A 27,809-nucleotide genomic window follows, 5' to 3' on the forward strand; every position below is an offset into this window, starting at 1 on the left:
GGAACGGGAAGATTCTTTTGCTTCTCCGCAGGCGGGTATGCAGGGCGGGCCTCGGACTTTGACCTGGTCGCCCTGGCAGGCGCCGTCCCGAAGGACTTCGGATTGGGCTCGGGTGAGCGCAGAAGCGGGCTGCGACCCGGCGATCGAGCCTTCCAAAGCGAGGCCGAGACGGGAGGTCCCGCCCCCGAGGCGCGTGCAGCCACGCCCCCTTCCCTGGGTCCCTCCCTCTGCGAAGTCGATTCCACCCGCGATTTAGGCCTAGGGGCGGGGCCGAGAGGGCGCAGGCGCAGTGGGCGGCGGAAGTAGGAAGCGGGGGGAGGAAGCGGGGAAGGAGCCCGGCCCGGCCTCGCCCAGGGCGCCGCGCTCCTCCTTCTCCGCCCCGTCCCGCCCCGCTCCCTGCCCCGGAGCCGCCCCTCGGCTGCCTTTCTCCCCGCCTGCCGCCGAGATGGCGCTCGACCCCGCAGGTACCGGGGCGGGAAGCAGAGTTGGCCGAGGGGCCTCGGCCGGGTCCGCGCTGCGGGCGGTGCGGGCTGGAGGCCCACCTAGGACAGGTGCCGCGCTCCGAGGGCGCACCGATTTCCCTAAGGTCTCCTCGCGCCCGTCCGGCCGCCTCCCTCGGTCCTAGGTCACCTACTCACTGGCGGGGGGCGGGGGGCGGGGGGCAGCGGGTGGGGGGAGTTACGGTTAGGTGAGATTGGGTTTGTTGTCTACACTCTCGTCCCTTGTGGTTTCATTCTTAATGCGACTGGTCGCTTCATCGTCACCCTCTTTTTCGCCCCTTGGTACAGACTTCTTTAAATCTTGTCTGGTGTTGACACTCTTGCCCCCCCCCCCCCCCATTTGCCTGTTTGTGCCAGTGCACTATTTTGCATCTCTTTTTGAGCAATTCACAGTCCCCAAAGTTCATCCTTGTAACCCAACTTGAAAACAGCAGTTCGAAAGATCTATCGCTGTGGCAGGAGTCAGTTTCTTTGGAAGGATCTCCAAAGTCTTGAATGTTATTTTAACTTTCAGGCTTCCACCCACTTTGGTTTGCCGCAATAGTTTAGTTCCCCGAATGCCAGTCCTTAGAGAAGCTTACCGTATGTTTGCTTGAGGCTATTTTTGTAAGGTATAGATAGAGAACAGTTTTTGGAGGGCATGGTCATTTGTCTAGTTATGGCTAGTGAAATGTCTTTAACACTTTAGAGATTCAGAAATGAAAAAGATGTTCTGGAAGCTCTCAAGGAGCACGAAAAATATGTGTAGCGCACAAATAATATGTGAACATTTTATTATCGAGCTAAGTATTCTCAATTATCCAACAATAGTGTTTGGTATGATAGGTTCTTTTATCTCCATTTTACACATTAGGAAACAGGCTGAGAGAGAGGTTAAGTTACTAGTTCAAGAAGGGCGTGGTAAGATCAGGGTGTACTCTAATTTGAAGCTTATAGAGGAATTCTAGGACATGTAAAGACTGTATTAGTTTTGGGCTAAGTGATTGGATCAGACTTTATGAAGCAGTTAGCAACTGATCTAGGCTTTGAAGGATACATTTTCCGGTGATTGGAGTTGGAGAAGAGGCAGCAGTATGAGCAAAGGTGTAAGTAGTAAAGTGCCCCGTGTGATGTTTGATTTCAAGATGAATATCTTGATGTGGTTCCTGGGGCAGGAGGGGTATAAGTAAAGAAGTCAGGCTGAGGCCCCTATAATTCTGGTATTTCTGAACTGGAAGTGACCTGAGTAATCTCATATAGATGAGGACACAGCCTCAGAGAAATAAAACGCTTCCATATATCTTTCTTCTTGGGTTTAGACAAACACGGAAATTTAGGGGGGGGAAAACCCTTCATACTTGCTGTTTTCACTTTCTCACCTTCCAGTTACTCAATTCCAATCTTGGGATGTACCCATGGCCACACAACTATTTGCTGATAGAGCCAAGTCTAGGTAGAATGAAGGTAATACCATTTCCAGTCTAGCACTGTAGACCTCGCCACCACTGAGCATTTATTGATTAAACAGTTACTTGTTGAATGTCTAGCCTTTGCTACATGTTCTAAGCCCTAGGATGCAGTAGAAGAAAGAGAATTAACACTCCCTCCCCGGACATACACACATAATACTTTTACAGACTGTGATAAACATTATGAAGAAAATAGGCAGTGTCATGTGGTAGATGGTGATCAGTGAAGAGCTCTATGAGGAAGTAGTATTTGAACTGGAGTCTGAGGGATGAGAGGAAGCAGCTTTGTGAAGACCTATGGAAAGAGTGTGCTAGGTCCACAGGTTGCAAGTACTTAAATTAGAGTGTGGGGAGGGTCCACACAGAAAGATTCTCGGAATGTAGGCAGGAGCTAAATACCTAGATGCTGCAAGGTTTTGAAGGCTATGGTAATAAAGCATTTGAATTTTTTTTTAAACGTCATCAAAAGCTGTCAGAGGCTTTTGAAGGTTACAGAGGTGTCAGGTCATGAGTGGAAGCAGGGAGACAGGTAAAGAGATGGCAGCAGTAGTCCAGGCCTAGTATGGTTGCATCATAGCCTCAGATGGTATTAGAAAAGGTGGAAAGAAATATGCTAGTTTATGTTTAGAAGGAGAAATTGACTTGCTGTTGCCTTGGATAAATGTTGTGAGACAAAGTGAGGAATTAGGGTTAATTCCAGACTTTTTACTTCAGCAGTTAGGTAGATGGTGACGGTCAAATATAACATGAAGATCATTGGAAACGTCCACAAAAACAGGGAAGGAAGCAATGAAAAGTAAGAAAGTATAGTCAGCAAGTAGAGAGATTTTTTTCTAAACTGCCTTGTCTTTAAATTGCAGAATAAAGTGTTTTGAAGCCAGCTTTTTTGAAAAAAGAAAATTCAATTTTGCTTTGTTTGTAAATTGAAATTTAGGCTTACGTTTTGGAAGTTTACTGCTTTTTATAGTCCATGATGGTATGCACTCATATTGCGTAGATGAGTAGATAGTTATGCCCAGTGAGGTTTATAGAGCAAAATCTGTTTTCACATTGGTTTATATTGCATATTCTGAGACTTATATACAAGGCTATATAAGTTTGATTACCATTTGGCAACAACATTTAGCTAACTTTGTAGGATTCATTTTCCTCAAGAAACGCTAAATCCAGTAATGAAATACAGGTTACAGATTTTTATGTAGTTTTATTTATAGTATTTTCCTTTTTTGTGAATGTAGAGGTGATAACAGTGCTCTTTGTAGGGTTATCAGCTGTATGTTCATTGTTTCTCTTACAATTTGAATGCACAGAAGAAGGCTGGAGAGAGTCCAAAACACCTAGGAGAAATGACTATGGGGGGCATTAAACTTTAAAATGATACTGATGCCTGGGTTGCACTCCTGGATATTCAAATTTAATTTGTCTGGGTTTGGGTCCAAGCCTCCAACAGTTAAAAATGTTTCATAGACACTTCTAATATGCATACTGAATAGAGGAGAAACACTATCCCAGTTTTCTTGACTTGTTCTTTAGTTTTGTTTTTCGTTCTTTTTGGTTTTTTTGGTCAGCCTAATCTTCTCCCTATTCCTAGAGGAAATTCTCCCTATATGTTTTAGCCATTTTGAATTTATGGTGATGATTCAGAAATATACACTTAGGCATGCTTAGTCTTATTCCAAGTTACAGTTTCTTTACTAATTAATAATCCTATCTACGAGGACTTTGTATTTTGAAAATCTAGTCAAACTTAAGTGATTAAAAATTTAAAAGGTTGTTTATTTCTAATGTACAATGCATGATTACCTATAGAAACACTTAAAATAGTGCTTGCTAAATTATGATTTTTGAAAAGATAAAATTATGATTCATGCAAATGCAAAATGAATATGTGTTGAAGAATTTCTTCATCTTACAAATTACTGAGGGAACCAGTAAGATGTAAAAATCGGTCCAAAAAGTATTTGAGAAGCTAGATAACTAGATAGTTTCATAGGTTACTGCCTTAAATACAAACTGGTCATAACAGGGCCATAAAGTGTAATCTATTCAGTTATATTTCCTCTGGTCTGAAATGATTTCTGTCTTTACTTGACAAAATTCTAAAAGTTAACCTCTGCCCCAACAAGTTGTAGAATAGCCCAATAATCACAAGTACTGGAAGAACTCCTGGTTATGCTTTTGCCTATTGCCATGTTCCAGACCAATTTTTGGATATGGTTATATGCTCAGTTGACTGCCCACAGGAACCTGGGCCTGTTCGTTTTGATTCTTACTTTCTCTGCCAACTAGAAGTGATTCTCCCTTCTCTTTCACCTTTTACCTTTTTAGCAGGGTAGGAGGTTTCTCTTTCCCCTGTCAATTAGTTAGATTCATTCTCTACTTTGGCACAAAGTGGCAATGGTAACCTAAAGGAAGTTTCCTTAATCAAGTGTGTTTGTGGGGAGTGGGGAGGTGTGCATTTATTCATGGGCTTCTTCATTACTGTTTTCTTCCAAGAATCTCATAAGGGGAGGAAGATAAGACAGAGATAGGACTCAGGTTGTAGAAAGTAGGGTCAAGAATCTCATGACATTCCATGAGAGGGTGTTTAAGGCATATATGTCTTGAGACAATATTCTTATGACTGCTCTTGGAGTATTTGTATTGCAGAAGTTCTTTTAGGGGTTCCTGTGGGGATGTAGGTGGATTAGCTTCAGGGGTACTAACACAGTACTAGCTCTCAAATTTACTGGAAAATTTTTTAAGTTACACATCTAAACAGATTTGAAGAATCTTTTTTTTCTGAGCATTGTGTGATTAATAAAAAAGATTATGGAGTTGATTAGAAAAAATCTCAATTTTATTATGCCTCTATATCTCTAGAGTATATTGGTATGTATTGTATATGTTGGTAGTTCAGAGCTTTAAAAAGCCTAACGTCTACATTTGTATATTTCTAAATTAAAAGTGTATTTGTCATAGAAAATCATTTTTTTACCTCACTAGACTAATTTAACTACCCTCTGATACTCTGTGGAATGTGAAAAACACTGACTTTAGCAGAGAAAAGGAGAACAAAGAATTGAAATCAAAGAGGAGAGTGTGCTAGGCAGTAAAGGGATTTCGCTTGTGAATCGTGATATACCCTGTAAACGATTTCAAGGAGTTTGAATTTTATACTGAGAACATGGGAAGACACTGCAAGTTTTTATATAAGGGGGTGACAGGTAGAATGTTCCTCATGTTGTGCCGATGTGACTTTTGTGTGGATCAAAGGTAACGTCGATTTCAGCTGAACCTTGCCCAAGTGATCTGTCTTCCTCAGCATGTCACATCTGGAGGTGCGTGAACTCTGTCTGTCTCTCGGGTGGAGCTAATTTTAATTGCCCACTCATGGTTTTGCCCCATTGCTTTGCTATTTGTTTTTTCCTCTCTTACAATTAATAAGTAATTTGTAGGAAAGTTATTCAAGACCATGTAAATATCAGCTTCCCCTAAAAAATTCCCCTTTTGCCTTAGCATCTATTGGTGATTTTTACCTGATGTAGTCTTCTCATGATGGTTGCAAAATAATTTTTTTTCCTACTTCCAGCTCTGCATCCACATTTACTAAATGGTCATTGACATTTTGCTATGAGAGACTGCTTTATTTTCTATTCATTTATTTATAAATTTGTTATTGGTAAGAACTCATGAATTCCTATTTTTATAATGGTTTATACTTTGTTAATGTACATAATTATTTTTGTGTTCAAATTTTCCCAGATTTGGCCAGTGAGAGTTCCTTCAAGCTAGCTGGACTCTTTCTCATATGCTCTTACCATCTTTTGAGCATCTTCTTCTTTGTCTCACGCAAGATATCACTAGCTCATCTTGTACCTACCCTGACGAATCCATAGAATTAGCTATTTCTCTGAAAAGCCCTGGTTTCTTTTATTTGGGTACAGTATTAGAGAATAAATCTGGTCACTGGGTGTGGGTATCATTTGAGTGTTGCATATGCAAGTGATTATTTACTTACTAAATTTTTGTTTTTATTTGAAAGATATGGGGTACAATTCAGGGTTAGGTACATAAGTGGTCAGCAAATTATTTACTAATGGATTGTCCTTAAAAATAAAAGCCTGGACCAGGGCTCATAAGCGGACCCTGAACATTTATCATAATACTATAAGAAAAGAATTAGCAGTAGCGGGATACTGCCGGAGTAGGGGTGGGGCAATATCAATAAGGGTGTCTGATCTCAAACCAGGCAAAGTGGGGACCAAAGGGAGGCCCAAACTTTACCTGTACGATGTCCAATTGTATTGCATGCCTAATCCTGAATTGTACCCCATATCTTTCAAATAAAATATATATTAAAAAAACAAATAAAATAACCTGTAAGTGAGTAAGAAAAACAAGACAGGGAAGGGGAGGAAGCTAAGGATGGATGTGGCTTTGAGAAAGGCTTGTCTCAGCCTGATCAGCTCTGGTATACCACAAACCACAGTTTATTCCGCTTCATAGGCAAGGGAGCTGGGTTTTTGTACCATCTCTCAGTCATTGGTTGCTGCAGGAGTTGGGAGAGGGGCAGTAGCAAGGATACCATGCCCAAGACAGTCCTGAGAAGGTTGCAGGTGTGCATGCTTCAACAGTCTCTGCTATGGGAGGGATACCTGCTCTATTCTAAAAATAATTTATTTGAATCTATTAGGAGTCTTAGTTGGATAGTGAGAGTTTGGATAATGATAGGTTATTAGGAAGGGGTACTTGCCCATAAGTATACATTTGCACAGGTGTATGCACTGCATTCAGTAAAGTATCACGGGTTTATATAGCCAAAAAGTTTGAATAACATTGGTCTAATACATATCTAAGATAGGCCAAGCAGTGTTTTTTTTGTCTTCTAGGCCATTGCACATGCTATTCTCTCTAGAATTTTCCCTTCTTCCTTATCTCTGAATCTGTCTAGTTCTTGTTCACGTTAGAGGACTAGAAAGGGTAGGCCAGTTCATTTCACCTAGATAGTGGAAGGTTGCCTACCAACCCCCAGGTGCGCAGTGCACTGTTGTGGAATGAACACAGAGTTTACGAGTTAGTAGGCCTGACTTCTTGTTTCAGACTTTGCCATTAACCTGTTCTAAATGATGTAACCTGAGGTCTGAGGATGAGCGATAGGGCGAGTAAGACATATGAGGTAACTGCTGATGTAGCTTCAAGCCTTAGACTTACATGATATTAAATACTTTTCGTCGTCTCGAGGGATTCTTGACTTAGCACCGAAAAAAGTTAACTTCAAGTTTATGCTTCTGGACGAGATTAGTATCATTTTATATTGAATAGCCGTGTGTAAAAATCTATATGATTACAGATATCAAAAATATACGTGTTGCCTTGTACTTGATCTAGTGAGCCAAACAAAATTGTACCCAAATAAGAACATTGATACCCAAGTTAACATTCTCCCACCACAATCCTGCATTCTTAAGTAAGGAGATTGAAGAATACTTTTTTAAAGAATGTGATGTTTTGCAAAAGAACAGTTATTGGGAGATTTTTACAGACCATAATATATATTAATTAACTGAGCAAAATTAATTGGAACATAGAATGCCAAATATTTATGCTGCAGAATAAGGACACCTGCTTGTCTTATGCATTATTGTATGCACAATCCCTAGCTTGGTGATTGATGCCTAATAGGTGTGTAATACGTATTTGTTAACAGAGATTCTGTGACTATCAAATACCAAAACTTTTAAAAATATGTGTCATTTATTAAGCAGTTTTATTGCCTGTTTACCACCTGCTGGGAGTCAGAGGAGATTAGAAAGATGAGTTAAAACATGGTTTCTGACTTCAATAAACTTAACTCTTTCAAGTAGTAGTTCTTAATCTAACCATGTATTAGAATTATCTGGGGATATTTTAAAAATCCAATGTCTGAGTTTTACTCCAGTGTTTCTGATTTAACTGATCTGGAGTGGGACGCAAGCATCAGAATTTTGTAGAGCCCTCCCAGGCCCTAAATCTATCTTAGTCTGCTTGGGCTGCCATAACAAAATACCGTAGACTGGGTGCCTCACACAACATAAACTGGATGACTTAAGCAACATACATTTATTTTATTACTGTTCTGGAGGCCAGGAAGTGTAAGACTGAGGTGCAGCCTGATTTAGTTTCTGGTGAGGACTCTTTTCCTGACTTGCAAATGGCTGCCCTCTCTCTTATGTTCTCACATGGTAGAGAGAGAGAGAATGAGAGACGCTCACCTTTTATAAGGCCACAAATTCTATCAAATTAGGACCCCACTTTTAGGACCTCATTTTACTAAAACTATTTCCTAAAAGCACAGTCACATTGTATTCCTAAATACAGTCCTTAGGGGTTAGGTCTTCAACATGTGAATTTGGGGAAGGGTGAGCACAATTCTGTCCATAGCAATCACTGATCTAGCAGGAGAAGATTGCAGATAGAGTGTGATGTAATGTCTTTTAAGGCCAGATCTGATTAGAGCAACAGAATTGGTGTAGGCAAAATCATGGGGCTAAAGAAAGGAAAAATCACTTTTGGGTGTTGGTGATCAGAAAGACTTTTGGGATGGAGAAGTGTTGAGTTAGATTTTGAATAAGTAAACTTTAATTATGAAAAATAAGGGGTAGAAGATGGAGAACAAAAGATTGAACTGGAGTTTGACTTTTCCAGTTATTTTCTGGGTAATGCTGCAAGATTGCTTTGAGTTCTCTGAGTCTTAAGTTTCATCATACCTGCTTCTGAATGATATAATGTTTGTAAAACAGTTCCTTCCATCACTTTTTCCTTCCTCTGCAAATATTTATTGTGCTTCTTTTGTGTACTATTTAAATGTTAGCTGATTTTTTATATAAGAAGGATAATGTCACCACCAGGTTGGCAAAATAAATGTTTAAATTGTAGAAAATTTAAGGTGGACTTGAAATGCTGGTGGGACTTGGGAATTACCAGTAGATAGTTGAAAATGTGGAGCCGGGTTCGGTGGCTCAGCCTGTAATCCCGCGCCTTTGGGAGGCTGAGGTGAGTGGATTGCCTGAGCCCATGGGTTCGAGACCCACCTGGGCAGGTGAGACTTCATCTCTACAATAAATCATAAATTAGCCGGGCGTGGTAGCGCATGCCTGTAATTCCGGCTACTCGGAAGGCTGAGACAGAAGGATCGCCAGAGCTCACCAGGTCGAGGCTGCGGTGGTCGGGAGTGGCCACTGCACTCCAGTCTGGGTGACAGAATGAGACTCCAACTCAAAAAAAAAAAAAGAAAATGTGGGCAGAGTAAAGTCGAAGATGGAGATGAGCACTGAAAATTCAGCATCATAAATACCAGCTTTATGATAGAACCTTGTGGGATTGCCATGGAGGAATAGGAGCAGATATTATCTTGGATGTATGCGTGCTTTTTTGAGTATTGTCACATTGTTCAGGATATTTTTGAGAGTCCTTTGAAATTTCTCTTCAGACTCTACAATAATCTTTATATTATCATTTCAGCAAATCTTTGTTCTGAAAGTGAATTTGAATCTCATCCTAAGTTTAGCCAGAGACAGTCTGGTGAGGGTGGTAGATGATCATCCTGGGAAATGCTACCTTCCTGCTGTCTCAGATGGTTTAGTGTTGCTGTAAAGGACTACCTGACAATGAGTAATTTGTATTTAGCTCATAGTTCTGCAGGCTGTACAGGAAACATGGCACCAGCATCTGCTTGGCTTCTTGTAAGGGTTTTTGTGCTGTGTCAACACATGGTAGAGAAAGTCAAAGGGGAAATGGGCATGTGTGAAGATGGACCAAACCTGCAAAGTATCCTGGCTTTATAACAACCCACTCTTTTGGGAATTAATCCAGTTTTGAAAAAGCAAGAACTCACTATTACAAGAAGGGCTCAAAGCCATTCATGAACGGACTGCCCCCATAACCCAAACACTTCTCACTAGGCCCCACCTTCTAACACCACCACACTGGGGGTCAAATTTCAACATGAGATTTAGTGGGGACAAACAAACTGTATCCAAACCATAGCACACTCCAACCACCACCCCCAAATGATATAGCGTGGAACTGATTTTCATGTTATGCAAACTAGCTCCAAAATCCTTACCAAAAAGGATAATATGATTTGAGCAAAGGTTGAATCTTTTGAAAATGAATAACCTCTCAATGTAAAATTATCAAAGTCATATATTTTCTTTATAGGAATTTTATGAAATATTGTAAGCTGAAGAAGAAGCACCAGTAGACATAGGGTGGACCAAGGCATTGAGGAGCATTCTTATTGTTGAAAATGTTCTACAGTCTTCTAGATGTGGACATGAGAGAAAAATAATCAATTAGGCATTATATTGCTAAGAAGATCAGAGGCGTGTTGTCATTTATTCCTTTCTGCTTCTTTCCCCCATAACACTGATAATTTTCTGCCAGATATCAGTGGGAAACTATGCTTGTAGGAAAAGATAGTTTTGAAGTTTTACCAAATAAAGTAAATGTGAAACTTGTTCATTTAAGAAATATGGCCACAATGGAGGTTGCAGAATATTTCTAAAATTGGTATGTCTTATTGCATAAGTTGATTTCCTGCTTTGGTATACTTTTAGATTAGTTGTCCCTTTCTAGTCTCGTCTTGGTTAAAGCAATGTGGGTGGAAGAGGAAGTTTTCACACCTAGCAATCTGCAGAATCTGAGGTCCAAGAAATAGGTGCTATTGGGAAATGGGCACGTCTAGTGTGAACAAGGTGGTTTTTAACAGTGAAAGCTGATAGGACAGAGAAGTTCAGATGAAGCATACTGTTGTGTGATATGGGTGGTATTTGACCCAGAAGCTAAACAGAAATAGTTACATCTACCTCACTGATGTACTTGCAGAATTTTGTGAGAGTTTGAGCTTATATAAAATTAGATTGTTACTGATTGACCTAATATTTCACAATTACTCTCTTCGAATGTGTTTTCAGCCAACTGACAAAATGCTCCTCTTGCTTTTTTTAAAAAAATATTTTTTCCAAAAAAAATTTTTCCATGGTGGGAATCAGAAAATCAAAAAATGGAAACTGAAGTTTTGAATTTTGCTTCTTCAAAATGATGCTTCTGAAACATACGGTCTTATTACCTAAAGGGTATTTTCATGTTTCAGCATAACTGCGGAAGCTCACTTAACCTTCTTTGCTGTAGTCTTCCTAAATAGGCCACCACCCCATGTGCATTGTGGTGTCATAGAAGGTTTGGGACCTGGGTTATATGATGTTGGCATTGCCATTTTATCAGAGACTGGGGTGATTTTACTTTTGTGAGCCTACACTTCTTTATCTGCAAAATGGAATTAAAACACTTAATTGGAAGGGCTGGTATGAAGACTGTATGCGTTCATTGGCCTCATCTCCTGGTTTCACAGCCAGAGTCAGGCTAGAGCAATGCGGGGGGAGAGGATCTCTCCTACTATTGCCCCTTTTGCTTTTGTTTTGTCAGTTCAAGTATGACTTCAAAGGAAGAAGGTGAAATGAATACCGATCCTCACTGTCTTAATTTTCCCATTCAAAGACCTCTCCCCCTACCCCCTTCCTTATTTTACACTATCCTTGTAGCAAGAAGGTTATAAACCAGCTAGAAAGAACATGAAAGTCTAGTCATGAGCATCCATGTCTTCGTGCTGTTGGGAACTGGAGTCTATGTAGCTTCCTGGTGTGAAGCAGGTAGTGAGCACTAAAAATTGAGAGCTCTGGTCTTATCAATTGTACAGGATGCCATCTTTTGGAGTTATTCCTTTTGAGGTTCTTGGTACCTAGGAAAGAAGATGAACCTATTGCTAATGAGAACATTGTTGCAGGTTTATTACAAGCATTTATCATTTTGTTTGTTTGTTTTTGTTTTTTCCTCTAGAGTAAATAATTGCACCAAAGTGTCTTCAGGAGCAAACAAATGTAACTGGGAAATTTTTAAGTGACATTATCTAAATAAGAATCAGATTAACTAAATTAGAACATTTTCATTATTGAAAAAAGACATATCTTGTCCTTTATGTGTCACATTCTTTCCTGTGAAAGATTCTATAATATTCTGATTTGCTTCGCTGTTGTCTTTGTGGATTCATAGCAAGTGCTGTTGTCAGTAGCCTTATAATCTAGTTCTGCCATATTTTGAGAACACATGAGCCCCAAAGCAAAATCTGAGCTAACAAATTCAGCCAGTGAAAAAGGTGAAAATTGACTTTCAGGTGATGATAGAATGTTGAGAAGTTAGTGCTTTGGAAATTTTCCCTGGTGATGTTATCCTGATTCTTTATCTCAGTATAAATTTGTGTGACTGTATAGTAGCAAACTTTCACAATTTGATTTTTAATTTTGCAAGTGCTCCACAAATGTATAACATATATACACCAGATTGGCATTAAGGAAATCACTTTGTAAGTTTTTGAATAAAAATACCCTGTTTATAATATTTGTAGTGTTGAAGATAGCCTTTTCAAAAATTATAATTAATTAATGATCAGTATTTAGTGGCTGGTATGCTATAAAATGGGAAAATCTTTAGTAGAATTCATATATGTGTGTATTTTATATTTGTTGTTATTGTTGTTGACTCAGAGTTTCACTGTTGCCCAGGCTAGAGTACAGTGTATGCTCATGGCCACCACAGCCTCAACCTACTGGTCTCAGGCAATCCTCCTGCCTCAGCCTTCCAAGTAGCTGGAACTATAGGCACATACCTCCACACATCTAATTTTTGGAATTATTATAGAGATGAGGTCTCTCTATGTTGCCCAGGCTACATAGAGAATCCCTGGGCTCAGGCAGTCCTCTCGCCTCGGCCTCCCAAAGTGCTGGGATTACAGGTGTAAGCTACTGTGCTCTGCTAGAATTCATATATTTTTAGCATTGCCATTTCTGATTTAACACCAAGAGTTTGGAAAATTGAAATCAATATTCATGAAGTTCTAGAATTGTTTCTTTGCCTTAGGATATTTTAGAAGAATGATCAGAAGTCTTGGTAGGTCACTTTAAAATGTGTTTGATAGGAATATTATAACTTAGAAAGCATAATGCAAGTAAGTTTCTATTATAATTTATTTATGTAAAAGTGATTAAATATTATAAAGCTATGTGTGTATTCAACAGACTGATTGAAAATAATATCGCCTTCTTTAACTAAGACCTTTGCAAGATTTATAGAGCAAAGAGTAGATTCATCAGAACACATTATAAATAAGTTGTGGAGATTAAAGCAATATAAATGAAAGGAAGAAATAACATTTTGAACTTGTTTTTATAAATAACATTTTGAACTTGTTTTCTAATCTGTTCAATAATTACACTACTAATTATTGATGCCTAGTTATGATTTATATTGTAGGCAAGGAAAAAAGTAATTTGTGAAGATGGGTCCTGGTTTTATTATTTTCTCTTTAAGTAGACACCAGCTTTCCACTCTATAAGATGTCTCACAGTCACTTCAAATTCAGCATGTTCACAAATAAATTCCTCACTTACCTGCTTTTTCTTTTGTATTCCCTATCTCAGTGAGTGGTCACATCATTTTCCTTGGAGCCAGAAAACTGGGAATCCTCCTTGAATCATCCCTTTCCCTCAGCTTCTTCAGGCACCACTAATCTTGAAGGACCCCCTTCTGAATCTATCCTTTTCTCTCCATCCATGCTTCCATTTCCTTCTATAAATTCAGTGTGGTTTTTTCCTGGCAGTTTCTGGCAAAGCTAAGGAAAAAGAATGTATAAGCAGTATAGCAGAGAGTTCAGCAAACCAAACTATGGCCTGTGGGACAAATCTAGTGAGACCTGCAAGCTGGATATGGTTAGTAACATTTTTAAAAGGTTGCTTGTTTTAAAACATATGTATGTATATAAACATATATACATAATATTTCACAGAAATGGTATGTGGGCTGCAAAGTTTAAACCACACTTTGGTTCTTAACAGAAAAAGTTAGTTTACACTTGGCATAGACAATGAAAATTGGGATACAATTCCAAGGTGTGGTAAAGAGGAAAAAAAAAAATCACGTGAACACCTTCATATCATTTTTTTTTAACATTAGGTACAATGGATAGTGCCTTTTAGGAATATAAATGTGCTAAAACTGTAACAGACTCAGGAGTAAATAAAAAGTTCTTACAAAATTGAAGTAGTAGTTAAAACTGTCTGTGTGTGTCACATACACCTCCAAATTCAGTCTCTGAGAGGTAGTATATTGGTCAGGTTCCACCATGGAAAAAATCAGCAGGAGAAAAACATACACATACACACACACACACACACACACAAATGCACACGCGTGCATGGTATATGGTATATCTGTGTGTGTGCACAAAGAGATTTATTGCAAGAGATTGGTTTATGTGATTGTGAAGGCCAGATGGGGTGAGTCCGAAATGCACAGAGCAGGCAGGTTATCAGGAAGGGCAGGTTTGGAACTCTTGGTCATGAACTGAAGCTGCAGTCAGCAGGTGGAATTCTACAAGAAAACCTCAGATCTGCCTTCCAGCTGACTGAATCAGGCCCACCCAAATCATCTCGGTTAATCTATTAATCAGGCCCACCCAAATCATCTCGGTTAATCTCTCATGTAAATCTGCAAAATACCTCCTCAGCAAACACCTGAATTAGTGTTTGCATAAATAATTGGGGGCTATAACCTAGCCAAATTGACCCATAAAGCTGACAATCACAGGTGGTTTCTATCAGACTTTTAATGATAACCTTTATTTATACAGAGTGTTCCAGAGGATATAAAGGGAGAAAATGTTTCCTCATTTATTGTCAAATAACATAACTTTGATGCTAAAACAATGCCAAGTTAAGAGAAGAAAGTCATAGGCAAATCTCAACATGATAAACTGAAAATATTCTAAACAAAATTTGAGCATCCAAGACAGGAGTCTTGTTAGTTAAAACTTACCACTTTTTAAAATCACATCGTAAGAATTAACAGAGAAGATGCAAAACTGTCCCTATTATTCCATAAAAATCGGAAGATAGTCTACTATCAAATTATTAAAATTAATGATACACTTTAGTAAGATTATGTTGATTATAAGGACAATATGGAAAATCAATTGGACCTATATACCAGCAATAAATAATTACAAGTTATTTATGAAAAGATACCTTTACCAATAGAAACAAATCTAGTAACAGATGAATATTTTTAAAGAGAAAATTATGACTCTTGTTTACTTAATTATCCATTTTCTACTGGTTATGTGCTAAAACCTCCAACTGAGTACAGATTTGTATCTTTTTTAAAGCTAAGCTTTTTAAATTGAGGCAAAATGTACAGTGGAATTTACAGATCTAAAGTGTGTTTTCATAAATGTATACACCCCCCAATCAAGACTTTTATCAGCAAGTACTCTTCTCCACTCCCATAGACAACCACTGTTTTAATTTTTTTTTTACCTTAGATTAGTATGTTCTTGAATTATGTCTATATTCTCTTGTGTCTGGTTTATTTTGTTCAACAAATGTTTTTTGAGGTTCATACATTTGGAGTGTATCAGCAGTATATTACTGATAGTAGTAGTGTATCAGTAGTATCATTGTTTTTATTGTTGAGTAATTTTTGGCTATTATGAATAATGCTACCCTAAACAGACTTGTACAAGTTGTTTTCTAGACATGTAGTTCATCTGTTTGGGTAAATGAATGGAACATATTTAACTTTATAACTCAGCAAACAATTTTGCAAGAAAATTTATTATATCACAGTCTCACTAGCAAGTTTTCTATATTCTGTCCTACATTTGATAGTCATTGTTTGTAACGTTAGTCTTCCTGATGTGTGTGAAATGTTATAAAGGGTTTTGCTTGCACTTTCTTAATGATTAATGATTTTGAACACCTTTTCATGTAGTACATATTTATAATTTGTGTATCTTCTTTTATGAAACATCCGTTCAAGCCTTTTGCCTTTGTTTTTAATTGGGTTGTGTTTTTGCTATTGATACGTAGGTGTTCTTTTTATATTTTGGACTCAAGTCCTTTGTCAGATATATTTATAAAATGTAAACTTTCCTGGTCTGTGGCTTGCCTTTTAATTTTCTTGTGGTATCTTTTAATGAACAGATGATTTTATATTTGGTGAAGTCATTTATATTTCTAAATTTTTTATTTAGTGCCTTGTATTCTCTTAAAAAATCTGTCTGCTCCAAGGAATTGAAGGGCTTTTTTTGTTTAATCATTTTAGTTTTTACATTTAGGTTTATGATCCATGGCAAATTAATCTTTTGCATGCAGATGTTCCCTCTGAGGGGACATCATAAATCTAACAAACCACTTAGATGTCCCCTGTCAGGGGACATGAGGTTGCTGGTAATTATGCAGAACAAACTTACGCAAATGAAGATTTTTCAAAAATGTATATACCTTGAAGATTTCCATTTGACTTGCTGAGAAAGCAAATAAAGAGATGGAATATTATACTGAGATATATGTAAGAAAAAAGTCAGCTGGTGTTAAATAGAAAGAGAATGTGTGAAATACTTTCACAGTGGTGCCCACACTTCTTTGTAACAGAAGGTAGCGATAAAGAGCATTTGTATAAGAAAGGCCACTGTGGGTATATCCTTTATATCATATGGCATAACTTGAAATTATAGATAAGTTATTGTAGCCTTAAAAGAGAGAGACTTTGGAAGTTGAAGGTAGGTCATATTGAAGTATCAAGGGACACAGATTGAATATATCTGTGCTAAATCAGAAAAGTAAAATTGGAAAAGTAATATTCTTTTGATAAATTCATTTTGTAATTTACAATTAAAAACTTTCCATTTATTTAGTTTGCAGAATAGCAGCAAAAGCAAAAGACAAAAGTGAGAATTATGAGTAGCAGCAAAGATGAGTTACATTTAGACTTTTATACAGATGAGTTAGAAAAAATAAACATTGATGTAGAAGAAAACGATAGTAGCAACAGTGATCTCTTCCCATCACGAAGAAAATGGGTGAATATAATAAAAAGTGATAGTGATGAAAATGTTAGTAGTTTCAAAGAAGTGGAAGACAACATGTTAAGTGAAGAATGGGAAGTTGTTACAGAAAAAACTGATCCTCCAACAGAATAAATTTTGTTATATATCCTCAAACAATAAGACCATAAATAGCAAGTAATATAAGATAACCAATTGTCTATTTTGCTCTGTATTTTACAAATGAATTAGTGGATAGTGTAATAAAAGAAACAAATCATTGTTGTGTTTTTGTTATTGATATGTAGACGTTATTGATACGTAAGGAAAAAGCAGCTATTGATTTGGCATAAGTGGTATGACAGTGACTAACAGGAATTTTTAGCTTTTATCAGTTATTCTAGATATGGAAATAATTCAAGTACCAAATTTGCAAGAGTACTGGTCAGCTGCTTTCAGTAGTAAAATACTCTTCAGAAACATTCAGTAGAGAAAAGTTTATGTAGATCTTCTGGATGCTTCATTTGAATACACCTGTAGTGAGTGATGGGACGATCAGAGCTTGCATTCAAAAGACCACTTGTTATTTTCAAAATTTTCACAGTATTTTATACCATATCAGGAAATTTGTTTTAACGAATTCGTTCTTCAATTTAAAGGTTGAATATCATTTATAACATACAATTCCCTACCAAATGGGGTGTACACATTTATGCACTAGCTTACTCAAAAACAGGGTATCTTTTTCCAATGCTTCCCTCCTATGGCAGCATAACATCCGAAAACATTATTCAATCTGTTCTTCCAGTAAGCACCAAAATTCCATTACATTTATGTAAAAAGTTGTTGGGAAAAGTTCCCAATGCAGCTCATGTTTACTGACAGGTATTCGACTAGTATTGTCATAGCAGAAGAGCTACTAAAGATGAAATGTCATCTTACTGGTACATTCAAAGTCATCCGAAATAGAATACCAGCACAATAAAAAAACCAAAGTGTTTCATGAAAAAAAACAGCATATAGGAAAAATAATCTTACATTTCTTGCATGGAAGGCCGAAAGTATTGTTCTCAGTGTTTGGAATCATGCAGGAATGAAATCTACCACAAGGACAGTACGTGGTGGAAATATTGTATCTGTCAAAAAGCCTGAAGTGATTCTAAATTATATTGCAAATATGAGTGGTGTTGATTGTATGGATCAATACACTGTCTGACAATTAAGTATGAGAACACATTCTAGAAAAGATGCTACATACCTCATTGCTGAATATCACTACAGTCACCTTTGAAGTACTCTCCTCAGGAAGCTATGCCTAGCCTAGTCCAGCTGTCAAAGCAGTTTTGGAACTCTTTTTTCTGGGATAGCCATTAGAGCTGTCGTTGCAAGAATGTTGGAATTTGAATTAGAGCAACAGACAATCGTTAAATTTATTGTTAAACTTGGCAAGAGTGGAAGTGCAATCTGGGACATATTAGTTCTAGTTTATGAGGATAGTGCCATGGGTTAAATATTTTTCTTAGGGGTAGAGAAAGCATCACTGATGAAGAGAGGTCAGGACGGCCAGTAACAAGCAGAGCTGGCAAAAGCATTGCAAAAATTCGTTGAATTGTGCGTCAAAATTGTCAGCACTGTGAGAAGCAGAGCAGACCAAATTAACATCGTTAGAGAAACAGGAAAATCTTAACCGAAAATCTTGGTATGAGAAAGGTGTGTGCAAAAATGATACTGAAGGAGCTCTTGCATCATGGCAATGCACCAGCTCACACAGCATTGTCTATGAGGGAGATTTTAGCCAGTAAACAAATAACTGTATTGGAACACCCTCCCTACTCACCTGATCTGGCCCCAATGACTTTTTTATTTACCTGAAGATAAAGGAAATCTTGAAAGGAAGACATTTTAATGACATTCGGGACAGCAAGAGTAATAGGATAACTGCTTTGATGACCATTTAAGAAAAAGAGCTCCAAAATTGCTTTGACAGGTAGAGTAGGAGCTGGTGTTGGTGCATAGCTTCCCAAAGGGAGCACTTCAAAGGTGACCATAGTGATATTCAGCAATGAGATATATAGCACTTTTTTTAGGATAAGTTTGTGAGCTGAACTGTCAGACTTCGTGTGCTTCTACATAGTGTTTTCTTTGAAAATCTTTTAAATGGTCAGGGAAATTATTATTCTGGGGACTAGAAATATGCATTATTAACTCCTGTGTACTGTACTGAGCATTAAAAAATGGAAACCTATGTCCCGTTTGAAATTTGTCAAGCTTCTGAAAGGTCAATTGAGAAGTGATTTTCAGGAACCATGAGTGCACCCTTCCACATCTTTGAATAATAGACTAGACAATAAATTGCATATTATTAATGTGGGAGGAAGAACATGAGACTACATTTTCTACTGAAATAGAAAAATACCAGGTGGAAGATGTCAGGCAAATTACTATTACGCAACATGTATCAATGAACTTACAATGCTGACTGTTGGTGACTGTTTCACACGTTACCACACATTAGAAAAATGTAAGATGTAAAATTTTGATTTTTTTTGTCATAAATAAGTTCCTCAATATCTAAAATTTCATTATAAGCCAAAGATCATTACAATCTTTGGTTCCAGTAGTGTACTAGTTAAGATGACATGATTTATTTTCCATTGTTTCATAAAAATGTGTGGTCAAGTTGCTGGTAGGTGATCCACGAGATGTCTCCAAGTGCAAAGGGTTAATTTTTGTGGCTGCTGTGAAGTAGGGTGTAAAAGGGTTCAGGTTGATTTTTTTCATGTTTACACAGCTTTTCTACCACCATTTATTGAAAATACTTTTATTACTTTATTGACCACTCTTGTTGCATTTGTCAGTAAATTGTGTATATGTGGAAGTATTTCTGGATTCCTGTTACATTACTCTTTATTTGTTATCCTAATTATGCCAATACGACACCACCTTGATTGTTATAGCTTTATAGTAAGACTTGAAGTCAAGTAATTGCTGAATGTCATCCAAATTTGTTCTTTCGTTTTAATGTTGTTTTGGCTATTCCTTACACATTTTTGAGTTTTAAATGTTGACTTTATTTTTAATAACTTAATACTCAGAAGAAACTGCAAAATAGTAGTTTCCATGTACCGTTTCTCAGCTTTCTCTAATGATACTATCTTACATAATAACCCTAGCTCGCTGAATTTCCAGTGGTTGTGATACTGCCCTCGAAAGGGCAAACATTTGATATTGATAGAGTCAAAAGTCTTAGTTTTTAAATATATAAAACACTGTTATGCATGCAGTACATAAACAGATGCAGTGTATCTGTGATACTCCTATTTCACAGGGAGACATTAGGAAAAATGTCAAAAAAGGCTCCTTTCAGGGTAAGAGTGAAAAAAAGGTTGGGACACACTCCTATAATTAATTGTCAAGAGGGAAACTGGAAATTAACATTGGTATAATACTGTTGACGTAGGTACATATTGTAGACAGATTTCACCAGTTTTTACATTAACGTTTTTGTTCTATAGTTATATGACATTTTATCATTTGTGAAGGTTTGAGTAACCATGACCATAATTAGCATACAGAGCTGTACTATCACCACGAAGCAAATCAGTAACGATACCCTTTTCTGAACTCTCACTACTGGCAACCAGGATCTGTTATCCATCACTATAATTCTGTCATTTCAAGAATGTTATATATATGAAGTCATACCATATGTACCCTTTGAAATGATCTTTTTTATTCAGCTCTGTACCCTTAAATTACATCTGAATTGTTGTTACATATCAAAAGTTCATTCTGCTTTATTGTTGAATAATATTCCAGGGTCTGGATGAACCATTGTTTATCCATTTGCCTAGTGAAGGAATTTTGAGTTGTTTCCAGGTTTGGGCTATTGCAAATAAAGCTCCAGTGAACATTTGTTTACAGGTTTCTGTGTGAACACAAGTTTTTATTTCTCTAGGATAAATCCTGAAGAGAGTGTTTGATGTGTCATATGGGTAAGTCTGTGCTTAGTTATTGTCTAAAAGAGCAATCCAGTTGCTCTGCATCTTGATAGCATCTGGCATTATTATAGTTTTAGATTTTTACTCATTTAATAGGTCTTTAATAGTATGTCTTTGTAGCTTTCATTTGGATTTCCTAATGGCTAATGATATTGATCCTCTCTTCATATTCTTAACACTTGGAGACATCTTGCAGGTCATCTACCAGCAACTCGACCATACTTTTTTACAAAACAATGAAAAACTAATCACTTCATAGTAAATAGGATAGCGTTGGAACCAATTATGTTATTGTAATGATATTTGGCTTATAATGGAATTTTTGACATTGAGGAACTGTTTTTATGACCAAAAATTCAAAATTTTATATCTTACATAAAGATTGCACATTGCAGGTTCATTGATATATATTGTGCATTAGCAATTTGACATCTTCCGCCTGGTGTTTTTCTTTTCTTGCAGACAATGCAGTCTCGTTTTCTTCCTCCCACATTAATAATATGAAATGTATTGCCCAGTCTGTTGTTCGAAGAAGATGTGGAAGGAGGCATTCGTGATTTCTGAAAACCACTTCTCAATTGACTGATCATGTCTCAGTATATATTCCATCTCTTTATTTGGTTTTTCTTGCAATTAGAATGGACAACTTCAAGGAAACATGCAGTCTTAAAAAATTTGTGTTTACTTAAATTTGTCCTGTATAATCACCAGTAATCTCTTTATGTCCCCTGAGGGGAAAACCGAGTGGTTTGCTAGATTTGCAGTGGTCCCCTCAGAGGGGACATCTGAGTGCAAAGGGTTTTAATTACCATCTGTTTGTCTTTGTTGTAGTTTGAACATTTCCGGTTGGATCATTGCTTTTCTATTATTGAGTTTAGATAATTCTCTGTATATTCTGGATATAAGTCCTTTGTCAGATATGAAATTTGCAAAAGATTTTTGTCTCTGGCTCATTTTTTTTATCTTAATAGAGATTTTCACAGAGTAAGAGTTTGTAATTTTGATGAAGTCGAATTTATTGTTTTTTTTTTTTAATGGATCATATGTTTGTGTCATATATAAGGACTCTTTGCCTAACTCTGGGTCATGAAGATTTTTTCAAATGATTATTTCTATAATTTTTTTCTTTAACTTTGTTTTGGAAATAATTATAGACCCAAATTAAGTTGCAAAAAATACTATCAACATGAATATAGAGTCTTGTGTACCCTTTGTAGAACTTCCCTCAGTGGTGACATCTTAAATAACTGTACTACTTTATCAAAACCAAGAAAGTGAAGTTGGTACAATACTGCAAACTAGATTATAGTTTTCAGATGTCATCAGTTTTTACATGCACACATATTTGTGTATTACAGTTCTGTGCAATTTTATTCCATGTTTCTGTTCTTTTAGGGAAAGGAGTCAGTGTTTTACCATTAAGTATGATGTTAAGTGTAGGTTTTTTGCAGATGCTCTTTGTTAGGTTAGAAAAGTTTCCTACTATTCCACTTTAACTAAGATTTTTTGGTATAACTATTAATTTTTTAAATAAGTATTTTGTCCAGTTTTTTTTCCTGCATCAATTGATATGGTTGCATGGTTTTCCTTTTTTTAGACTGCTAACATACATTATGAATTGAGTTTAAATAGTGAACTGGTCTTGCATCCCTGGAATAAATCCAACTTGACTGTGATGTATTTTTCTTTTTACATATTGTTGGTTTTATATGTTAATATTTTGTTGAGGATTTGTGCATCTGTGTTCACAATGCATATTGTTCTGTGGGTTGTATGTGTATGTGTGTTTTATAAATAATATTCTTGCTTTGGGTATAAGGGTAATGCCGACCTCATAAAATGTGTTAGCAGAAGATGGCAGAATAGATGTTATTTATTTTTTTAATATTTTTGTAGAATTTGCTAATGAATCCATGTAGATCAGTTTTATTGATCTTTCTAAAAACAAGCTTCAGTTTAATTGATAATCTAATTTGTTTTTCTGTTGTCAATTTTATTTATTTGTGGTCTTTATTTTTTTTTAATTATCTTTACATTAAATTTATTTTGTCCTTTTTCTAGTTTTGTCAGATGGAAACTTAGATTATTGGTTTGAGACTTTTTTTTCTACTGTGAACATTTATTGTTATACATTTTTTCATTAGCACTGCCTTACCAATACTTGTCTACAGATTTTGATTTGTTGTTTTTTTCATTTTCATTCCTGTCAATGAGTATATGGTATTCTTTCATTTTCTTTGGTACTTCCTCTCTGTCCTGTGGATTTTTTAGACATGTGCTGTTTAATTTCCACGTATTAAGAGATTTTTCCTTTTATCTTTGTTATACATTTGTGGTTGATATCATTTTGGTCAGAAAAAATACCTTGAATTTAATTTTTTAGTGTACTCTTTGATTTATTTATAGTATTTTTACTATAGTATAATAGTTTTTGAGTTTATAATGTTTTTGAGTGATTATCTCTAGAAATTATACATATGTGGTTTTTTAAAATTATTTTTTATTATAAAGATGTGGGGTACAATTCAGGGTCAGGTATACAAACGTTGATTATGCAGGTATCCTTGTTGATGAAGTGTGCCCTCCCTCCCCTAGCAGTTTCCCTCAGCTGCCAATCCTGCCCCCGTCTCCCCTGACAGTTTCCCACTGCTGCCAGTCACTTTCTTATGGTATTATAAATGCTCAAGGTCTGCTTATGAGTGAGAACATATGGTACTCTGTTCTTTGTTTCTGTGATAGATCAGAGTAAATCCATCCAAGTTGCTGTGAAGTCCATATGTTTGTCCTTTATGGCTGCATAATATTCCATTGTGTATATGTACCACATTTTTTTATCCAGTCCAACTTCAATGGGCAACATGGTTGGTTCCATGTTTTTGCTATTGTGAATAAAGCTGCAGCAAACATACGTGTGCAGGTATCTTCTTTGTAGAATGATTGGAGTTCCTCTGGGTATATTCCCAATAGGGGAATTGCTGGGTCATATGGAAGGTCAATTTCTAGTTCTTTCAGAAATCACCATATTGTCTTCCAAAGAGGTTGCACTAGTTTGCATTCCCACCAGCAGTGTAGAGGCATTCTTTTTTCTCCACATCCTCACCAGCATCTGTTGTTTGTTTTATTAATGATGGCGATGCTTACTGGGGTTAGAAGGTATCTCAATGTGGTTTTGATTTGCATTTCTCTGATGATGAGTGAGGCCAAGCACGCTTTCATGTGTCTGTTGGCTGCCCATATATCTTCTTTTGAGAAGTGTCTATTCATGTCTTTTGCCCACTTTTTATTATTTATTTATTTATTATAGAGATGTGGGGTACAGTTCAGGGTTAGGTATATAAACATTAATCATGCAGGTACCCTTGTTGGTGAGGTATACCCATCCCTCCCCTAGCAGTTTCCCTCAACTGTCAGTCATACCCTCCCTCCCCTGACTGTTTTCCACTACTGCCAATCACCTTCTTATAGCATTATAATTGTTCAAGGTCCATTTATGAGTGAGAACATATGGAACTCAGTTCTTTGTTTCTGTGATAAATCACTGGGTATGATCGACTCCAAATCCATCCAAGTTGCTGCAAAGTCCATATATTTGTCCTTCTTTATGGCTGCATAATATTCCATCGTGTATATATACGTTTTTAAAATACAGTCCAGCTTCAGTGGGCAACACGGTTGGTTCCATGTTTGCTATTGTGAATAGAGCTGCAACAAGCATATGTGTACAGGTATCTTTGTCATAGAATGATTTGAGTTCCTCCGGGTATATTCCCAATAGGGGAATTGCTGGGTCATATGGAGGGTCAATTTCTAGTTCTTTTTAGGAATTGCCACACTGTCTTCCAAAGAGGTTGCACTATTTGCATTCCCACCAGCAGTGTAGAAGCGTTCCTTTTTCTTCACATCCTCGCCAGCATCTCTTTGTTTGTTTTATTAATGGCCAGTCTTACAGGGGTTAGGTGGTATCTCAATGTGGTTTTGATTTGCATTTCTCTGTTGATAAGTGAGGCTGAGCACTTTTTCATGTGTCTATTGGCTGCCCATATATCTTCTTATATATTCATGTCTTTTGCCCACTTTTTAAATGGACTATTTATACTGTTTTTTTTCCTTTCGGTGTGTTTGAGTTTCTTGTAGATCCTAGATGTTAGGCCTTTGTCAGATAAGGCTACTGTAATCAAAATAGCCTGGTATTGGTACAAGAACAGGCACATAGACCAATGGAACGGGATAGAGATTCCGGAAGCAAAGCTTCAATTCCTCAAACAACTCATCTTTGACAAGGCCAACAACAACCACTGGGGAGAGGAGAACCTATTCAGTAATGGTGCTGGAAAAACTGGCTGACCACATGCAGAAGATTGAAATAGAACCCCTACCTATCACTATACACAAAAATTAACTCTAAATGGATCAAAGACCTAAATGTAAAACCTCAAACTATAAGAATCTTAGAAAACGCAGAAATGGAACTGCCAACCAATTCCTATTTAGAACCCTAAAGGCCAATCAATACCTTAAGAAATAAGATAGATAAGTGGGACCTCATCAAACTACCGAGCTTCTGCAAAGCAAAAGAAACCATCAAGAGAGCTGGGAGACAGCCCACAGAATGGGAGAAAATATTTGCCAACGTACGTGATTAAAAAAAATTTTTTTTTAATTATTTTATTTTATTTTTAAAATGTGGGGTACAAATGAGTGTTAGGTATATACGTGGTCATCATGCAGGTAAAGTGTGGGTACCCTTATTGATTATATGTGCTCCCCCTTACTTATATGGTTTATCACAGTCTACTAACATCAACATTTTATCATTCAAAAATTATACGACCACCAAAATTACCTTACCTTCTTACCTTTGTGATCTAGTTATCTTTAATATTACCTCTCCATACAATGAGAATGCTGTAAGTTTTGATTCTGTCAAGGACAATTTTAAAAACGCAAGAAAAGTTTACTGCATTTATCCTTTCTGTTGCTCTTTTTTTCATTGTTGTTGTTCTAAATTTCCTTTTGTTATCATTTATTTCCTGTAAAAAACTTTTCAAATTTGTTAATTTGTGTTTTAAATTACCTTATGTTTCTCTGATATTTTTCCTTTGTCATCTCCATTTGATTTTTGTACATTGATCGTGCATCTGGCAATCTTGCTAAACTCACTAGTTCTAGTTGCTAGATTATGTTTGATTTTATATAGATAATAATGTTATCTTTGTATAACTACAGTTTTCTTTTTTCCTTACAGTCTGGATGCCTTTTTAAAATTTTTCTTCCCTTATTGCAGTGACTAGAATACCCAGTATAATGTTGAATAGAAGTGGTGAGAACAGACTTCTCTATCGTATTTCCTATCTTGGGGGAAAAATATTCAGTGTTTCACCTTTACGTATGATTTTAACTGTGGGTTTTTTCCTATAGATTTCATTTATCATGTTGAAGAAAGAAGTTTCCTTTTATTTCTAATTTACTGAGAGATTTTTATTAGGAATGGATGCTGAATTTTTGTCAAATGTATTTTTTGTGTCATTGTGATAGCTGTGTGTTTTCTTTTTTTAGTTTTTTAATATTGTGAATTATACTTGTTGATTTTTGCATATTAAGGAAACCTTAAAATCCTGGGATAAACCTCACTTGATTATGAAGAATTATGTGTTACTATATATTACTGGATTTAATTTGCCTATCTTTTGTTAAAACGTTTTACGTCTTTATTCATGAGGGACATTGAATTGCAGTTTTCTTGTAATGATTGTGTCTGGTTTGGTATCAGGGTAATGCTAGCCTCAGAGCAATTTTCTGAAAGAGTTTGTGTATAATTGGTATGTATTTTCTTAGATGTTGGGTCAGTTCACCAGGGAAGTTATCTAGGCCTGGAATTTTCTTTGTGGGAAGATTTTTAACTCTAAATTTAACTTATTTAGTAGATATGGAGCTGTCTTGATTATCTGTGTCTACTTGAATGAGCTTTAGTTGTTTGTGCTTTTTTTTTTTTTTTTTTTTGAGTTGGAGTCTCACTCTGTCGCCCAGACTGGAGTGCAGTGGCCTCTCCGGCCACCGCAGCCTCGACCTGCTGGGCTCCGGCAATCCTTCCGCCTCAGCCTTCTGCGTAGCCGGAATTACAGGCGTGTGCTACCACGCCCGGCTGATTTTTTGATTTATTGTAGAGATGAGGTCTCGTTGCCCAGGCGGGTCTCGAACCCGTGGACTCAGGCAATCCACTCACCTCAGCCTCCCAAAGGTGCGGGATTATAGGCTGAGCCACCGAGCCCGGCTTTGTTTGTGCTTTTTAAAGGAATTTGTGCATTTCATTTTAGTTATCAAGGTTATTGGCCAAAATTTGTCTATATATTCCCTTATTGCCATTGAAAATATTTATTATTCTGATGTTTGAAATTTATGACCTATCTTTTATTTTTTGGTCAGGCTGGCTTATGGTTTATACATTTTTTTGATCATCTCAAAGGACCCAAGGACCAGCTTTTGGTTTCATTGCTGTTTTTTCTTTTCTTTTATTATTATTATTTTTGATTTCATTGATTTATGCTTTGACTTTTATCATTTCCTTTCTTTTATTTACTTTGTGTTTAATTTATCCTTTTTCTGATTTCTCAGTGTAGAAACTTAAGTTGATTTAAGACTTTTCTTCTTTTATGTAGGCTTTTAGTGCTACGCATTTCCCTTTAAGTACCATTTTAATAGTGTCACAAACATTTTGATTAATCTTGTCAAAATACTTTCTAATTTCCCTTTTGATACCCTTTTTACATCCATGGGTTATTTGGAAATGTGTTATTTAGCTTCTGAATATTTGGAATGTATCCAAAGATCTTTCTGTTAGTGATTTCTTATTTAATTACAGTGATGTCAGGGAATATACTTTGTATGGCTTGAATTCTTTCAAATTTGTTGAGATTTGTTTTATAGCCAGATTATGGGTTATTTTAGTAACTATTCTATTACTGGA

The 27,809-nt window shown here is 36.7% G+C and overlaps 1 protein-coding gene across 1 annotated transcript in view; it reads left to right on the plus strand.

Annotated features, from left to right (window-relative positions):
* The first annotated feature begins 400 nt into the window (after nt 1–400).
* The window catches only part of CMC1 (C-X9-C motif containing 1), an 89,259-nt gene continuing 61,850 nt past the window's right edge, over nt 401–27,809 (plus strand). Inside the window, exon 1 of the mRNA XM_008052728.1 lies at nt 401–464. Coding sequence (XP_008050919.1) covers nt 446–464 — 19 coding nt within the window. The 5' untranslated portion in view covers nt 401–445. The remainder of the gene's footprint in view (nt 465–27,809) is intronic.

Source organism: Carlito syrichta, unplaced genomic scaffold (assembly GCF_000164805.1).
Source record: "Carlito syrichta isolate Samal-C Ts95f unplaced genomic scaffold, Tarsius_syrichta-2.0.1 Scaffold287385, whole genome shotgun sequence".
In the NCBI taxonomy this organism is placed as follows: domain Eukaryota; kingdom Metazoa; phylum Chordata; class Mammalia; order Primates; family Tarsiidae; genus Carlito; species Carlito syrichta.